We start from the raw sequence: 17,503 nt of genomic DNA on the forward strand, positions 1-17,503 counted from the left end.
TGCTCAGTAAATATTCAGACAAGCTACATTTCCAATACCGAGATTTTAAAGACAGAGATCCATGTGTTCAAAAAATACATTTCTTTGTCATAGATAAACAACTCCCCCAAGAAAAGAGCCATTTGTCTGGTGTTGAGTAGATTTTGTCATCTGCTCAGTATCACAGACTTTGTCCCTTCCTCTGAGGAAGTGTGCTTGCTTATTAGCAAGTATTTACAGAGCTGGAGGTCTGAGGAGGGGTCGGCCTCTCCTCAGCTGGCACAGGTGCAGCCAGCTCCTGGTGGCCTTCCGGTGGTCACTTCCTCAGTACACAGATCCATTTGCTCACTGTGCTGCTTACTCACCGAAAGCATTTCAAGAAAAAGACATTGCTCTTGAAGATTGGGGGAAGCCAATTTAGTTTGCCTCCTCTTAGTATTAAAGAGATTTATTAACTGGCTCTTAACAATTTGAAGTTAAAATACACTGTACCCAATACAGGTTGTTTCCTGAAAAGGAATCTCCCGCCCCCACCCTCCAAAACAAAACAAAATTGGGTTCAGAATTGATCATCTTTCCTCAGCTGCTTAGCTCATTTGGTCATATTGAGAAAATATAAATAATCAAGAATCCACACTTGAATTATATCACTGGAGTGAAATTCAAAGCTCCTGAGAAGCTCACAAGATTTTGCTGTAAGATTCAGAATCCTGTGAGGGTAGACAAGCAAGACTATTTTTTTAACCTGGTACGGACTTGAAAGTCTTCCTAGAGGTTGACAATGTGGCATTTCCTTTTGCAGAACACCCTTCCTCCCCCCATGCGGCTTGTCTATGTTGGTAGGGCCAAAGCACACAACTTCCTGTGTTTGGGTTAATGTCCATGTGGGAGTGAAATCTAGACAAATCTTGGCCTCCCAGCTGCCTCTCAAAATTGCTGAGTTTAAAAACTGGAATCATCTCTTTGTTAACACTTTCTACTAAGGCTGTACTAGAAGGTTGGATTTACTTGTGTTCGTATTCACAAATGGACAGGTGCCTTTTCAGTTTTATCTACAGGGGACTGTTTCCCCTGACTCTAATTTTCCACTCCAAGGAACAAGACCATTAGTATTTTAGAGGCTGGTTCATCTTGGACCTCTTGATCTTGGCCAAGGGTTTTGCTTTCAATATTACACACTAGGTTGTTTAAAACCTCCTTATCTGTGATGTATTGTTATTATTTGGTTCATTGAAGAAAAGGAGTAGGTTTTTCACTCCATACCAGTACCTCTAGTCCTTTATTCTCTCTAACATAGATGCTGATGTTTTTTAAAAAGAAAGCATCTCTAACAATCGTCTGTTACGATTGAGTTCTAAGCTTTGCAAAAATAAGTGTTTGCTTTCAGCTGCTGAGAAAGTGTTGATTTGAGGAAAAAAATATTGATATCAAGGGAACTGATGACCATTGCTGGTTGAATACTAAAGTCATATTGGCTGTCAGCTTATTGCAGTTGGGCAGCTTCTACTGGTTTAAGTGAGACTGTCGTGGATCAGGGAACATTGTAGAGATGCAGGATTTGACTTGCAGAGTTTGACTCACCTAATGAACCTGCTTCCCTAGATGGTACTTTTGGCAGTTGCTTTCTCTCCTCTAAGTATACATTTTAAATGCTGATGAAGAGAATAATTGAAGCTATGCATCTTGAATAAAAAGCATATTTTCAGGATATTTCTCTCAATTTTTTCCTTTTCTCCATTGGTATACCTAGGCTGATGCAGATAGTTTTTATATGGCGTGCAATGGCCGCCAGTTCAACTCCATAGAAGATGATGTTTGCCAGCTGGTGTATGTGGAAAGGGCTGAAGTACTGAAATCTGAAGATGTAAGTGTGCATCATTCTTGTGTTTGTGTGTGTGTGACACACACACAGACACACGTGAATGTCATAAGGTTGAATGTGAAGATTTATCTGTGGAAATGTCCAGAGTATGCCAATCCATCGTGACAGAAGGCAGATTAGTGGTTGCCAGGGGCTGGGGGAGGAGAGGAATGAGGAGTGACTGCAGTGAGATGGAGACTCTTTTTGGGGTGATAGGGATGGTCTAGACTTAGTGGTGAGGGTTGTACAACCCTGTGAATATATTAAAACCCACTGAATTGTATAGTTAAACATGGCAGATTTTATATTAAATGAATTTTATCTCAATTTTTGAAAAGTATCCCAAAATATTAAAAAAAATTTTTCTCTGTTATCGAAATTGAGTGTTCATCTATTCCAGGTCCATGAAACATGGCCTGGAACCTAAAAGAAGCATTTTTACTTTAAATATCAACCCTTAATCCCTGTCCTAATTTTTAATTGTGTTTGGATAACAATCTATAATTGCTCTGATTTGCCACCTTCCGTGGGACCTTTTCCCAGAAAATGTGTTCAGTTAAATCATTTTATAAAGTAGGAGATTCAGCTCTGTTATATTCTTAAGATTTTCTTTCTTTTAAAGTAGACCTAAAGGTCTTTTTACTTTGAAATCAGCTTGATGGAAATAAGTTCTCATTTGATTGTTCTATCATTAGATTAGGTAAAATAAAAATTGACAAATGATAAAATCAGGCTTCCTTTGTGCCAGTTTTAGAGATTCTTTTCTCTAAATGAACATGGCTTCTTAAAAGAGTGCCTGTGAAAAGCTACTTTTCGGGGACCATAGATAAATGTGCTTTTTCTCAGCATGTCCTTGTGTGCGTACCTCCCCACCTTCGCATCAGTAATTCCTGCTCATTTTACAGCTGGCAGGGCTCAAGTCAGACGTCACTGTCCGGGGGGGTGGTGCAGGGGGTGCCTTTCTTGACCACCCTGTTTTGGCTTCCTATACTTTTCTTTAATAGCACTTATGACCACTGGTAATTTAAAAAATTTGACTTTCGTCTCTCTCTAGCAGATTATAAGCTTGTGAGGACAAGGCCCTAAGTTGTTTTGGACTTAGCGCATCTTCTTTGCTCACCATTGTGCTACACCTAGAACTGTCTGGCATACATAGTAAGGACTCAATAAGTATGTGTTAAATGAATGAATAAATCAGTGTTGTTGATACTACTATCACTTAGTAGGAGGTGTTAAGTTTTAACTTACTCTGTGGAAAAATCATTCTGTTCCATTCCTGTTCTGCTTTTATTCATTTGTGTTCTGTTATAGTTACAGAGCCTTAAAAGTAGAGCCAGGAGTCTGGTAACACTTTAGATTCTCTGGGTTTTTTTTTTTTATTCTCTGTTAAGCTTTTGGTAGCAGTTTCCCTTTCCAGAGTATCAGCTCCGTGAGGGCAAGTATCTTTGTTGGCTTATTCGCCAGCCTATCCCTAGTGCCTTGCACAGCGCTAGGAATATAGAAGGTGCTCAGTCAATATTTGTTGTATGGATGAACATCTTACCAATTTAAATTATTTGCACAGAGCAAAAATGTTGAGAGCATCCTGCCAAGAGTCAAAAAGCAGCAGGAAAACTGGTGTTAAAAACATATATTAGAACCGTGGATGAAGAGTGAGGCTTATGTGAGGTGTTTCCCTGTAGGGCGCCAGCCTCCCCGTGATGGACCTGACCGAGCTCCCCAAGTGCACGGTGTGTCTGGAGCGCATGGACGAGTCTGTGAATGGCATCCTCACCACATTATGTAACCACAGCTTCCACAGCCAATGCCTGCAGCGCTGGGACGACACCACGTGAGTGTAGGAGCTAATCCCCCACCCTGTCAAAGCCCGTTATTACCCTTTCCTAGAATTAAAAATAGCCACCACCAAAAATGAACCATTCCAAGTGCTTGACTTTATACACCTGGGCACCATGACAGTGAAGAGGTCGCATGGAAGGGCCTTCCATTTTTCTTCACTAGTTCATGTGGGAATCAATTAGCATTCTTAGACCACGTCCTTCTTAGTATGCTGATTCAGAATCTATGTGGGATTTCCAAAAGCAGCATGAATTGTTGCTTCCAAGAACCAGAGAATGAGAAAGAAAAAAAAAAAAAGGTAAAGCTGAGCTTTGAGGCTCTTCTACCCAAAGGAAATTTAGGTCTAAAATCTCATTTATCACCTGCACTTGATGTTTACCATTTACTTTGGCTTTCTTATCATGTGGGCTATGGTAGTCTAACATTTCAGACTTAGCATGTTGTTGATGACTCAGTGGCCAGTAGTAATAGCAGCTACTAGGTATGAAGCACCCGTATGCCTACACTGTCCCTATTTCCCACTGCAGTAGAGGCCTTATTTGTAGGGTGGCGTTGCACAGGCAAAGGACTGAGGTGTAAGCTGTACCTTGGTTTTTGTTTTTTAAATCAAGGGTTGTTCCTCCCTTTGTAAACTGTGCTGTAGGACTTAGCTAGAAAAGTAAATCAAGACGCTGACCTGGGTCTCCCACTACAGAGAGGAAGACAGAATCAAATAATCAAATAAATACACAGTCGTGGCCATAACAGGGGTTACAGAGGAGCAGTGTGCAGCATTACGACTGGAGAACAAGGGCCCTCAGATCGCCAGGGCCGCCTGAGAGGTGCAGTCTCCAGGAGGATGAGGAGGCATTAGCCAGGGAAAGGGGGACCTGAGAGAAGGCAGTGTGAGGGCAGGGGTGTGCATGGGAAGGGGAAGATCACATGCCAAAGCCCAGAAATGAGGAGGGAAGGTGAACATCCACAGGAATCTGTTGTCTACCCCCAAGTGACCAGAAGAATACCAGCTTTCACAGAGCAGGGACCTTGTCTGGCTTGCTCACTGCTGTGCCCTCATCCTTAGCAGGAGATCTGGCACATAGTAGGAGCTCAGAAAATACTCTTGAGCAGATGAGTAAACCCTGCGTTTTTCTAGCCTGTTTAGCTTGACAAGAATCTTGCCCCAATTCTAGAGGGTCCTCAGTTCTGGGGTATCATGTGGGGGCTCTTCAAAGAATTGTCCAGGTTTAAATTCATCTTGAAGAAAGCCACACTAAAGTATATGCATTCCATAAAGTGTTTATCTGTATCTTGTGTCCATCTGCTACACCACTTAAGTTTTGGACACTTCTTTGTTCCCTACCACCCCAGTTTTACTCTCAGGGCAAATTAACTGCCCCAGAAGCATAGCATTTTAAAGTTAGAAGTTTAGGGGACCATATTGTCCAGCCTCCTCATTTTACAGAGGAGGTAACTGAGACCCAGAAATGAAAAAATAGCTGTCCTACAGAGAAAGCCAGCACTGGGACTAGAATTCAACCGTCTAAATGGACAAACCTGGTGGTGGCTAGCCTCAAAAACATAGTTTCTTCAGCGAATATGTTTTGAGCCTCAGTACACGCACCGTATAGTGCTGGTGCTGATGGGAGAGAATCAAACATAGATCCTCCTCAGGGAAGTTCAGTCAGCTAAGGGAGCTTACATAAGTGCATACAATTCAAGGTAGAAACCGGAGGGAAATAGAGACGGCTTCCCCAGTAGAGGTAGTCAAGAAGGGCTGCATGGCGGAGGCAACATTGGTATGCAGTCCTGAAGGGTAGTTTTTCGACACATGGAGATGTCAGAGAAGGACATTTTGGGAAGTTTTCTCCAAATACCTCCTCAAGAAAATAAGATGACAATTCAAACTTTATTTTTAAGGAGAAGGAAGCATTTAATAAACTGTTAATTATCTTTTAATCAATGAGATGGTATGTCATAGCATACTATGTGTATACTATAAATAAGGTGATTTTTGTAATTTTTTTTCCTTTTTTTATTCTCAGGATCATACTTATATTTCAGAAAGATCATTCTGGCATAATGTAGGAATAAGATTTCAGAATTCATGAATTTTTATCCCACCACTACCACAGCTGCCACACAGACCAAAGGAATGACACAGCTAGTTTGTACCTTCAGTGAGACAGCTTGCTGCTCATTACAGCTGCCATTCCTATTGTTTCTTCAAGTTTGTCTTCCAGCTTCTTTTTTTCAAAGTTTTTATTTAAATTCCAGTTAGTTAACATACAGTGTTACATTAGTTTCAGGTATGCAATATAATGATTCAACATTTCCATACATCACCCTGTGCTCATCACAGGTGTCCTCCTTCATCCCGCCACCTCATTCACCCATCCCCCTACACCCCTCCTCTCTGTTACCATCAGTGTGTTCTCTGTGGTTAGGAGTCTGTTTCTTGGTTCATCTCTCACTCTCTGTCTTTTCCCTTTGCTTGTTTTCTTAAATTTCACATATGAGTGAAGTCATATGGTATTTGTCTTTCTCTAACTGACTTATTTTGCTTAGCATTATACTCACTAGCTTCATCCACATTGTTGCACATGGCAAGATTTCATTCTTTTCAATGGCTGAGTAATATTCCATTGTGTATATATATGTATATGCCCCATCTTCTTTATCCATGCATCTGTTAATGGACATTGCTTCTGTAATTTGGCTGTTGTTGATAATGCTGCTGTCAACATTGGGGTGCATGTCTGGCTTCTCTTTGATATTATCTGTGATAAGAAATTCATGTTCTTCCTGCTGATTTTCTTTTCTTGGTTTTATTTACTCAGTTGGGTAACAAATGGATATTAGTTATGTCTTAAGCATTCTTTCTTCTTGGTGCCAGGTCATAATTAGCTTCAGTTATAACCTACTTTCTATCATTTTTGCTCACCTGACAGAAATATTCATGACTGGTACTTAGTGTTATTTTGTCTTGAGTATAACAGAAAGGCATTAATGGATTTTTTAATGGACTTTTCCCCCCAGGTTTATTGAAGTACAATTGATCACCCAAAAATTGTATATATTTAGGGGTGCCTGGCTGGCTTATTCTGTAGAGTGTGCGACTCTTGATCTCGGGGTCATGAGTTCGAGACCCACATTGGGGGTAGAGATTACTTAAAAATAAAATCTTAAAAAAACTGTATATATTTAAAATATACAACCTGATGACTCATTATACAGACACATTATGAAATGTTCACAACCAAGTCAATAAACATATCTTACCTCACACCTTTACCATTTTCCTTGTGTGTGTGTGTGTGTGTGTGTGTGTGTGTGTGGTAAGAACACCCAAAGTCTCTCTTCTTAGCAAATTTCAAAAACAATATAATATTGTCAACTATAGTCACACTGATGAGCACCAATTCTCCAGAATTGATTCCTCTTGCATAATCGAAACCTTGTAACCTTTGACCAACATCTCCCAATTGCTGCCTCCCCCGAGACCCTGGTATCCCATCTGCCTTTCTACTCTGTTTCTGTGAGTTTGCCTTCAGTGCCATTTTAACTGACTTTTTGTAAATTGACACTTGAGTACTTGGCACTGGTAGCCTCTTCCACATGTTCATTGTATGGTAACAGGCCCTGTGCGTTCCAATAGTAACTTCTTTTTGGTGAAATTTATTACAGATTTTAGTTTTAACTCTTGGGAGCAACCCAGAGAAGACAGTACATTTTGAGTGATTTAGATCTTTGGGAAATAAGGTAGATTTTTTGAAGTAAAAATACTTTATGGATAACTGGACATAAAATTAATAACTTATCTCAAGTCCCTAATTCTAATTTGTACATATTTAGTTCTTTGATTAAGCTTTAGACAGAAGGATGGAAGAAGACATGAAGCGGATCAAGACTCCTTCCTTTTCTTCTTCCTTTTATCAAGATTTTGTATTTTTTTCATTTGAGAATAACTTGCAAGTGTTCTTCGCATGTTAATCACTAGCTATGATAAACACATAGCATGTAAGAGACTGAAGATTTAAAATGCAGTTTTTGACTTTTGGTTCTGTAACAGCTATCTCTTGTGTTTCATCTGCACCGTTCTCACTTGGGGTCCCGGACAGGTGTCCTGTGTGCCGGTACTGCCAAACGCCAGAGCCAGTGGAAGAGAATAAGTGCTTCGAGTGTGGCGTGCAGGAAGTAAGTGCCGGCGGCTGCTGGGAAAGAATAGTGAGGTCAGCTTTCGTGGTCTGGGGTTTGCTTCTGCCCCGTGTGGCTTAAATTCTTTTCGATTCTTTTCAGGCTGATTCTTTTTTTTTTTTTTCTTCTTGTCTAGGGTTGGGCAAGAAGTATAAATTATTTTACATTCCTCAGCAAAATACTCTTTGCTTTCTGTTCTTTGTTTTTTTGAAAAGGACTAGACTTTTGCTGATAAATTGTGAATATTTGTCTTACTGTTTACCTAGAGTTCCTTAAAACCCAGAATGAGAAAATGATTGACCCATAAAAGCATCCTTGCTTTTGGGGTTTTAAACATAGGTTTATTCAAAACTCCTGTAGAAACATCTCAGCTTCATTCCGTGTCAGGCCCCTTCCCACTCTGAGCCAGCCAGATCATATGTTTTTGTATAACTAATGAAGATCTTACCTTCTCTGTGGCAGAACCTGTGGATTTGTTTAATATGTGGCCACATAGGATGTGGACGGTATGTAAGTCGACATGCTTATAAGCACTTCGAGGAAACGCAGCACACGTACGCCATGCAGCTCACCAACCATCGAGTCTGGGACTATGCCGGAGGTGAACACTGTTCTCGTGTTCTAATTTGGATTCATTCTGCATGAACATCTCTCCCTAGGAACCTCTCCGCTTTCTCTCCCAGCTTGAAATCTTCCTGACAGCTGTGGCAAACTCAAATTCTCACGGTGCCCCGTAGGGCACTATTTTCTACAAATGGCCTGAATTGCACATTATAAAGAGAGTTAACACTTCCATACTTGCCCGCTCACTCTTGCTTAAATTCAAATGATTTAGCCCACTTGTACAGAAGTATTGCCAAGCATTTAATTTAGAACACGTAAAAACAAAAATTTTGTCAAAGTTAAAAGTGTATGCAGACCCTTTTCATTGTGAAGAAACAAGCCTTGATTGATGCGTTCATTCTTTTCTTCAGATAACTATGTTCATCGACTGGTTGCAAGTAAAACAGATGGAAAAATAGTACAGTATGAATGTGAGGGTGATACTTGCCAGGAAGAGAAAATAGATGCCTTACAGTTAGAGGTAAGATACTTTATTAGTAAATACTAAGTACCTTTTTTTACTGCTTTTTATTGTCCTAACTTACAAAGTGGCTTGGGCTTTTAATTTTGCCATTTACTCTGTATGTCAACTATGTAAAGTTCTATCATTGCTGCAAAGAATTATTAAAATATTTTTATTCTGTCTGATTATCTTCTTTGAAAGTCTAAGTCTCACCGTGCCTCATTATTTTGAATGTGTCATGTTCCTCATTGTCTCAAGCTCAATACTAAGGTGATCCTCTAGCTGCAGTAAAACTGGAAGTTAAGAATCTGCCTGATGGCATTCCAGTAGCATTTGGAAACTGAGCAGTTCAGAATGAGGAAACCCCAGTAGCATCCTTCCATGTCCGGGAAGCTTTCTTGTATCTTAGACATTTTATGAATTAGACACTTACATACTCAAAGTATGTATTTTATGAATTTGATGCTTATATACATAAAGCCATTTGGGGGTATGCATATAGTTGAAGAAACAACAGAAGTAGCACAATCTGATTTTTCACTGTAGCAATAAATCCCATCTACTATAAAATTATTGTATTGTAAATTTTACATTAATGAAGTTTAACACAAGTCTTGTTTTTTTCACTTATTTTTTTTCAAGATTTTTAAAAATTTATTTGACAGCAAGCGAGCACAAGCAGGGGGAGAGGCAGAGGGAGAGGGAGAAGCAGACTCCCTGCTGAGCAAGGAGTCCAATGCGGTACTCAATCCCAGGACCCTGGGATCATGACCTGAGCCGGAGGCAGTCGGTTGAGTGAGATTGAGCCCCAGGTCAGGCTCTGCGCTCAGCATGGAGTCTCCTTGGCCCCTCTCCCTCTGCTCCTCCCCCTGCTTGTGCTCTCTCCTTGTCTCAAAAAAAAAAATAAAAAAATTAAAAAAAAAAAAAAAAACCCTTAACCTTGGAAGGAAATTTGAAAACTTGCTCATCTCTAGACTTCTATGGTCTAATAGACTCAGTAGAAGGACCTAAAATAAAGCTGATGTTCTTACTATTAATTGTATTAATATGAAAAAGAAGTTTAAACCTTCTACATTGTTATTAGAATAAGCAACCCTTCCACATTAACTCTAAATATATTCATTCAACAAATGTTTATCGAGAGCTGCTGCTGTCTGTCAGCCAGTCTTCGTGGTGCTAGGAGTGCAGCATTGATCAGCCCCCGTGCCCATTCCAGTGGCACACACATGTTCCCCCATCTGGCCTTTCTCTCTCTTGCACCTTCATTCTCTTCTCTAGTTTACAAACACATTCAGGTCTCTTTTAGTCTCTTAGAATGGTCTTTCTGAAATGCAGATGTGATGTTGCCACTCCATGGCCCACATTTCTCAATATAATACCCCAGAGCCTTCCATAAGACTCCATCTGTCCATACCTTGCACCCTCGCCTCATTGATGTCACTCCTTCATCTTGAAGAGATCCTGAATGTCCACAGCTCACATCTGGGTCCAGTAGTTCTCTGGAATCAGATCTCTGTCTTTACCTGTCCCCTCCTATCTGTTGAAAGCCCTCCCAAATCTCTCCTCTCAGAAGTCCTGCCAGACCCTACTGTTGTAAGCCATCTATCCTTTCTCTGTAGTTACAAGGCACTGTTCCTTCATTCATGCAGTCAGGTAGCAAACATTTCTTGATATCCAGCATGTGCCAGGCACTGTGGCCACAGAAATAAAGGTAGAACCCTCACTTTCAACGAGCTGGTAGTCTAGTCAGGGAGACCTGGTGATTAAGTGCTTTTAATGAGCTGAGAGGACCACTTAATCCAAGGCTGGGAGGGACAGGGACAGCTTACTGGAGGGGGGTGAGCTGATTTGAGTTATACTTTGATTTAAAAACCTGTGGTTCTTAAAGGTAGCTTGAACAGAAACTTACTTGTTTTTTTATTTGTTTGTTTTTGAAGATTTTATTTATTTGACAGACAGGAGAGAGGGAACACAAGCAGGGGGAGTGGGAGAGGGAGAAGCAGGCTTCCCGCTGAGCAGGGAGCCTGACGCGGGGCTCGATCCCAGGACCCTGGGATCATGACCTGAGCCGAAGGCAGACGCCTAACGACTGAGCCACCCAATGGCCCCCAGAAACTTATTTGTTAATGTACATTTCTCTGCTTGCTTATCCAGACTAGATGGTAAGCCCCAGGACAGGAGTGTAATTGACATCTCTGTATTCTCCTGGTCTGTTGAGAGTGTAACCAAGATATAATACACATTCTGATGGTGACGCCTACTCTTCTGTAGGTGATTAAAAGTTGGGTTTTAATTGAATTTAAGAAACTACAGTGATTTATGTTTTGGTGTCTATTCTCTGTTTCTAGTATTCGTATTTACTAACAAGCCAGCTGGAATCTCAGCGAATCTACTGGGAAAACAAAATAGTTCGGATAGAGAAGGACACAGCAGAGGAAGTAAGTTTTTGGTTTGGTGCTGCTGACGTGCCACATGGCAGGGCTATCTGATGTTGGGGTGGGAGAAGGCAGGATACAAGAAAAGAGGAATGCTGGAATCTTCCTTAGTCTGATACAGAGATAGAGAATTGTTTTGCCTCTAAAAAGAAATCTTTGTTATACGTCAGTTATATCTCAGTAAAGCCGGGGCGGGGGGCGTGCGGTGTGCAGAGAGAAGAAAGAAAACAAGAATTTGGAATCAGTTGGTTCACCCCAGTAATCTAACTTTAGATCAGAATTCCAGAGAGAAGTGGTTAAAAACATGAATCATCATTATATTACAGACTTAGCCCCTGATGGCAGTATCAGGCAACAAGAAATTCTAGACCACAATAAGAATGAAATTAGTCAAAAAGAGGAGAAGGAAGAGACTAAAATATGCTGTTGCAAATGCAGCCAACTGAGCATTATTTAAGAAGGGGAGGGAAACCAACATATATTCTCACCTAGGGTCAGTAAATCAAGATGAGTGGATTAAAATTGTATGCTGAGCTCAATATTACACTAAATATATGAGGAAGAAATGAAATATCTGCTATATACCCTAAAAAAAGAAAACTTGGATTTAAAGACTTGAGTATTTTGGTATTTTTGATTGGGGGGAGATTTGTTTGTTAATTTCGATCAGGTTTTTTAGTGCCTTGTGCAATTCCATTAAAAAAATAGAAGTATGTACAGGAGGGCCTGTAATTTGAGTCAGCCAGTTGGTTTGTCAGCTTGGGAACAGCTGCTTTGAGGAGCTATGTGTGGGCTTCTGCAGCAGCAAGATGGTGCCGAGCTCTTCGAAATCACAGAAAAGAAACGAAGGCAGAAGTGCTAGAGCTTCAGTGATTCCCGTGGTTCCTTATTTATCTAGGGCAGAGGTTTTTGGATTTTTTTTTTTAAGATTTTATTTATTTATCTGGCAGAGAGAGACACAGTGAGAGAGGGAACACAAGCAGGGGAGTGGGAGAGGGAGAAGCAGGCTTCCTGCCGAGCAGGGAGCGTGATGCGGGGCTAGATCCTAGGACCCTGGGATCATGACCTGAGCCGAAGGCAGACGCTTAACAACTGAGCCACTCAGGCGCCCCGAGGTTTTTGGATTTTAACAAAATACTTTAAAGAAGATGCCAATTCACTACTCCAACAGGTGAAAGAGAAAAGTGTTGTGATTTTGATGGAAACCCAGATGGAGGGCACAGAGCTTCATTTGCTTGCTTTTCCCATTATCTCCAGCACTTGAAGGAACCCTGCCAGTTCCAAAGTAGAGAGTCTGGAAACTAGTGAGCTCCCGAGGGTTCGTGTATAATGGGAGCTCCAAGAACCTTTCTCAGGTTCTAGGGACAGTGTTCATAATTCACTGATCCTCTTAGTATTAAATACAGGCTTTAAAATTTTTGTTAATGATTATTTTAGTAACTTTGTGAGTCCCGTCCCCGGCAATAACTAGACCTTCAGATAAGGACTGCAGAGCCAGGCTTGGGTCTCATCTGTGCAGTAGCTAGGATTACCCTGGAATTAAGCAGGGTCAGGCTTACACATTGGCCAGGCCCTTTTGCCCCAGTTTCTGGATATGCCTACAAATGAGGAGAAATCAGGCCTCTAAAATTAAGGCTTAACACCAGCTTTAACATGATCTTTAGTTAAAAGTTCTTGATGTAGTTGATACAAGAATGTTCCAAGTGATGAAAGTGCCTTTCCAGAGGCACTCAGGGTCACTTGGTGGACTAGTTCTGCATAGGGCTTGATTGGAGTACATATGGGAAGGACGTGCCTCCGACAGCACTCAGGAGGCAGAGCACGAGTCGCTGCCACTTGGTGTCAAGTTATGAAGTCCCAGGGAGGAACATTGGCAACTCTGCGCAGCCTCAGTAATGGGCTTTTGCACAGGGGTTATACCTAAAGTGCTTCATGCAGACCCTTGAGAGCTAAGCTTAGGGTCCTCTCCGCCTTTTAAGATTCTTTAGGATTAACTGCATTCCCTAACAAATACCCATGAAAAGTAAGTCAAGGGGCAGGAAAGCTAAACACTGAAATTTGTGTTTCCTTTTATGTAGGGGTAAGATGGAGGCAAGCGCAGCCCTGCATAAAAGCTGGAAGGGCTTGAAAAGGATGTTTTGTTTTCTAATATCAAATGTTGCTTTTCCATAAGTTAATGGATGATGCAGGCTTTTTGTTCCTGCCACTGTCCTCCTTTTGATCAGTCCTCTGTCCATTGGCACCGCCAGCAGGAGACCATGTGCAGGGAGAAACAGTAATAGACCATGGGTTTCACTGACAGAGATTCTTGGTCATGGGCCTCATTGTGGACTTGTTACAATACCATTCCTGCCACTACCCACCACCATGCCTTAGGTAGTGCGATTACTATAGCATGTGAGAGTCTGTTCTAGACGCTCATGCCCACTCGAAGGTTCTTGTTTTAGTGGGGCTTTGTAGAAAGAACATAGAGCAGGCAGTCAGGACAAGTGAATTCCCCTAAAGATCCGTCTTTTCTCATTGGACCTGGAGCTCCATGTAAATCAGTATTTTTCTAGCTGTGGATTGTGAAATGAGTTTGATAGAGTGCAGCTGACATTTTTATGAAACAGGATAGGATGGGTATAAAATATCAGCACATTGCCATATTTAATATTGTTTTGTGAAGCTCTTGGCGTCAGTTGTGTGTGTATACTTATATTGAATGTTTCTTATTGTGGGCTCATAGAAGGGTTTTAAAAAGCACTGATTTAAACCATTGTAACATTTGTGTATAGCAATTGTAAAGAGCTTTTTGGGGTTACTTGGTTTTCATCTTGATTTAAATGCATTTGGCCTAAGTATCTTCAGTGAGCAAAACATATACAGTTTGGTTCCTTTTGATAGTCATTTTTGTCCTTTCCAATTTCCCTAAACTAACAGAAGTCAGTTTAGGAGAAAATGTACAAAGGAACTAATGGTCTTTTATTTTATTTTATTTTTATTTATTTATTTAAAGATTTTATTTGACAGACAGAGACACAGTGAGAGAGGGAACACAAGCAGGGGGAGTGGGAGAGGGAGAAGCAGGCTTCCCACGGAGCACGATGCAGGGCTCGATCCCAGGACTCTGGGATCATGACCTGAGCTGAAGGCAGACGCTTAATGACTGAGCCACCCTGGCACCCCTGGTCTTTTATTTTAAAACAGTATTGGGGAGGAAATTAATACCAGAGCAATTTTTTAAAAATTTTTAAAGAATTTATTTATTTATTTGACAGTGAGAGAAAGCAAGCACAGACAGGGGGAGGGGCAGAGAGAGAGGGAGAAGCAGGCTTCTCACTGAGCAGGGAGCCCAATACAGGGCTGGATCCCAGGACACTGGAATCATGACCTGAGCCGAAGGCAGACGCCCAACTGACGGAGCCACCTCAGGCACCCCAAATTAGAGCAGGTTTTTTTTTTTTTTTAAGATTTTATTTATTTGACAGAGAGAGACACAGCGAGAGAGGGAACACAAGCAGGGGAAGTGGGAGAGGGAGAAGCAGGCTTCCCGCCGAGCAGGGAGCCCGATGCGGGGCTCGATTCCAGGACCCTGAGATCATGACCTGAGCCAAAGGCAGACGCTTAACGACTGAGCCACCCAGGCGCCCCTAGAGCAGTTTTTAAGCTATTTTTATTTTCATGACATAGAGGAATCTTCTTCCAATTGCGTGTTCTTCCAACTTAAGAGAAGTTGGCTATAAAGTTAATTTCTACAGTTATTTTCTTATTATTAAAAAACAAAACAGTGCTGTTAGAAATCTGTTAGGTAGGCCATGTGGCAAGTTTTTAAAAGAAAGTATGAAAAGCAGTGGCCTTTTTTCTAACATGATGGACAATGCTAAGAGTTTATATGTGCCAAGGGTCATTTTTCCTTTGCTGTACAGCTGTGACCTGCAGTGTAGTACAGGGAGGTTTAGAACTTGGCTCTGCATCCAGATTTGGTGTCCAGTCCTGGACCCACCATGCTCTAGTTGGGTGACCTTGGGCAGATTGCCTCACCTTTCTATAAGCCTGTTTCTGTAAAAGGTTGCCACATCGAAGTCTCCGGCTTCTTATAAGATACAAAGGAGATACTGCTTACAAAACACCTGGCTGGTATGTGGGCCATAGAATTTAAATTCTCAGTCCCTTTCAGTTCGTGTTATTACTGCCTCATGATCCACCCAGCCTCACTACTTCTCCTTCCCATCTAATCTTCGCCCTGTGTCCTTACCCCAGTAGGGCTGAGGCATTTCTCAGTTGTGTAGATTGTCACACCTGGGTGAATCCAGCATCTACTTAGCTAGACTTCAAAAGTCTCTTGGTTTCTGACACAGAATACACCAGAATTTTAAAATTCTCTTCAGTTGCTAAGACAATGTGACATGAACTCGTTCTCTCTATATTACACTTACAAATTAACTCGAAACAAGAACTGCTTATGTTCCATGTGGCTTTGTGGTACATGAGAAAATTAATAAAGAGTTGCGGGGGGGCACCCGAACAGTTAAAATCAGTTATCACCATTTTCTTGGATTAAATTAGTTTGTTAGATTATTTGTTTTTTTTAAAGGTTTTATTTATTCATTTGAGACAGAGAGATAGAGAGCATGAGCAGGGAAGAGGGAGAAGCAGGCTCCCAGGCAAGCCAGGAGCCAGACGTGGGACTTGATCCCAGGACCCTGGGATCGTGACCTGAGCCGAAGGCAGATGCTTAACAATCTGAGTCACCCAGGCGCCCCTGTTAGATTATTTGGATAGTAATTTTTGGAATGTGATCTCAGGAGGAAAAAAAAATGAATTAAGAAGAGGAGGCTCTGGTCTGGACTCTGACAGACCGTCTCCTGCTCGGCTGCCTGAAGCTCTTCCTTCACTTTTGAGTCTTTCGCTTGACATTCAGCTGCTCCTGATCACTCTGTTATAGATAAACAGTAAGGAGGGGAGAAAGGATTTCTCAGGATGTTTATTTCCGTTATAGAAATTCTTTCAAATGATCATCTCACTTTTTCTTAGTTTGGTTTGTCAAAAGTTATAGACAGGTGACTGAAGAAACTGTTCAAGTTAGCCCCAGAGAACACACAACTATACTTCTGTGAAGTGAAACTGACCTCTGTTTGCTCTTCTAGATTAACAACATGAAGACCAAATTTAAAGAAACAATTGAGAAATGTGATAATCTGGAGCACAGATTAAATGATCTCCTAAAAGAAAAGCAGTCTGTGGAAAGAAAGTAGGTGTAATTCGTCTCTTTTAATTAGCTTTTTCATTGTAACAGGCTCATAAACAGGTAATCTCCTCCACTCCGGTGGAAACACGTTCCAAATGTGTCTTATCGCTGGGTTTTCAGGGGTCTCCCTATATATGGAGCAAACTTATTGTGACTTTCCGTTTATTAAAAACTGTAGCGTTTCATGCCAGGTGGATGCCATGTGGAATGCAGCACTCTCCCCTGACGTCTTTGATTATTGTATGTGCAAATATCTTTTATTTTTGCCTCTAGAAAGCAACTGCCTTGTGCTCAGAGCTGCAGCTTCTCTGAGCCATGTGGCTGAGAACTCTCAGCAGAGCAACTGTCTAAGGCGGAGATGGTGTGTACTCTGGTCTTAGACAGGAATTAAAGGCCAAACTTGTTGAATATGGTGCGAAAAGCTCAAAAACAGCGTGGCAAGGACGTACTCTACTACTGTTAGGGGAAGGTAGTTGCTGCTGATTGAAATTACTTTCTAGTTTAAGTATACTCACAAAAATAACTGATTTTTTTACTTCCGGACAAACAGATAAAAAATAAATTTAAGGAGGATAGCTTTAAAAGTTGTTTTGTTTTTTAATAAACCTTTATTCTGGTAGAAATTCAGATTTACAGAGGCTACCAAGATAGTGCAGAGAGTTCCCATTTACCCTTCACCTGTTTTCCCCTTATTCAAAAGTAGGGTTTTTTTTTTTTAATATTTTATTTATTTATTAGAGAGAGCATGAGAGGAGAGAGGGTCAGAGGGAGAGACAGGCTCCCTGCCGAGCAGGGAGCCCGATGCGGGACTCGATCCTGGGACTCTAGGATCATGACCTGAGCCGAAGGCAGTAGCTTAACCAACTGAGCCACCCAGGTGCCCTAAAAGTAGGGGTTATTTTAATAGTTTTTTTTTTTTT

General features: G+C 41.2%; 1 protein-coding gene across 4 annotated transcripts in view; it reads left to right on the forward strand.

The window, feature by feature from the left end:
- Positions 1-17,503, forward strand: part of BRAP (BRCA1 associated protein) — a 91,780-nt gene that overhangs the window by 70,345 nt on the left and 3,932 nt on the right. For 3 of the 4 annotated variants that reach the window (XM_073881112.1, XM_025889680.2, XM_025889681.2), the window contains 7 exons: positions 1,730-1,843; positions 3,523-3,671; positions 7,777-7,852; positions 8,315-8,453; positions 8,827-8,936; positions 11,267-11,356; positions 16,483-16,586. In XM_073881112.1, the coding sequence (XP_073737213.1) occupies positions 1,730-1,843; positions 3,523-3,671; positions 7,777-7,852; positions 8,315-8,453; positions 8,827-8,936; positions 11,267-11,356; positions 16,483-16,586 (782 nt within the window). The remainder of the gene's footprint in view (positions 1-1,729; positions 1,844-3,522; positions 3,672-7,776; positions 7,853-8,314; positions 8,454-8,826; positions 8,937-11,266; positions 11,357-16,482; positions 16,587-17,503) is intronic. The other variant, XM_025889678.2, reaches the window with a different exon arrangement.

This window comes from Callorhinus ursinus, unplaced genomic scaffold (assembly GCF_003265705.2).
Source record: "Callorhinus ursinus isolate GAN/ISIS: 27379988/994484 unplaced genomic scaffold, GSC_fseal_2.0 scaffold41, whole genome shotgun sequence".
Taxonomy (NCBI): Eukaryota; Metazoa; Chordata; class Mammalia; order Carnivora; family Otariidae; genus Callorhinus; species Callorhinus ursinus.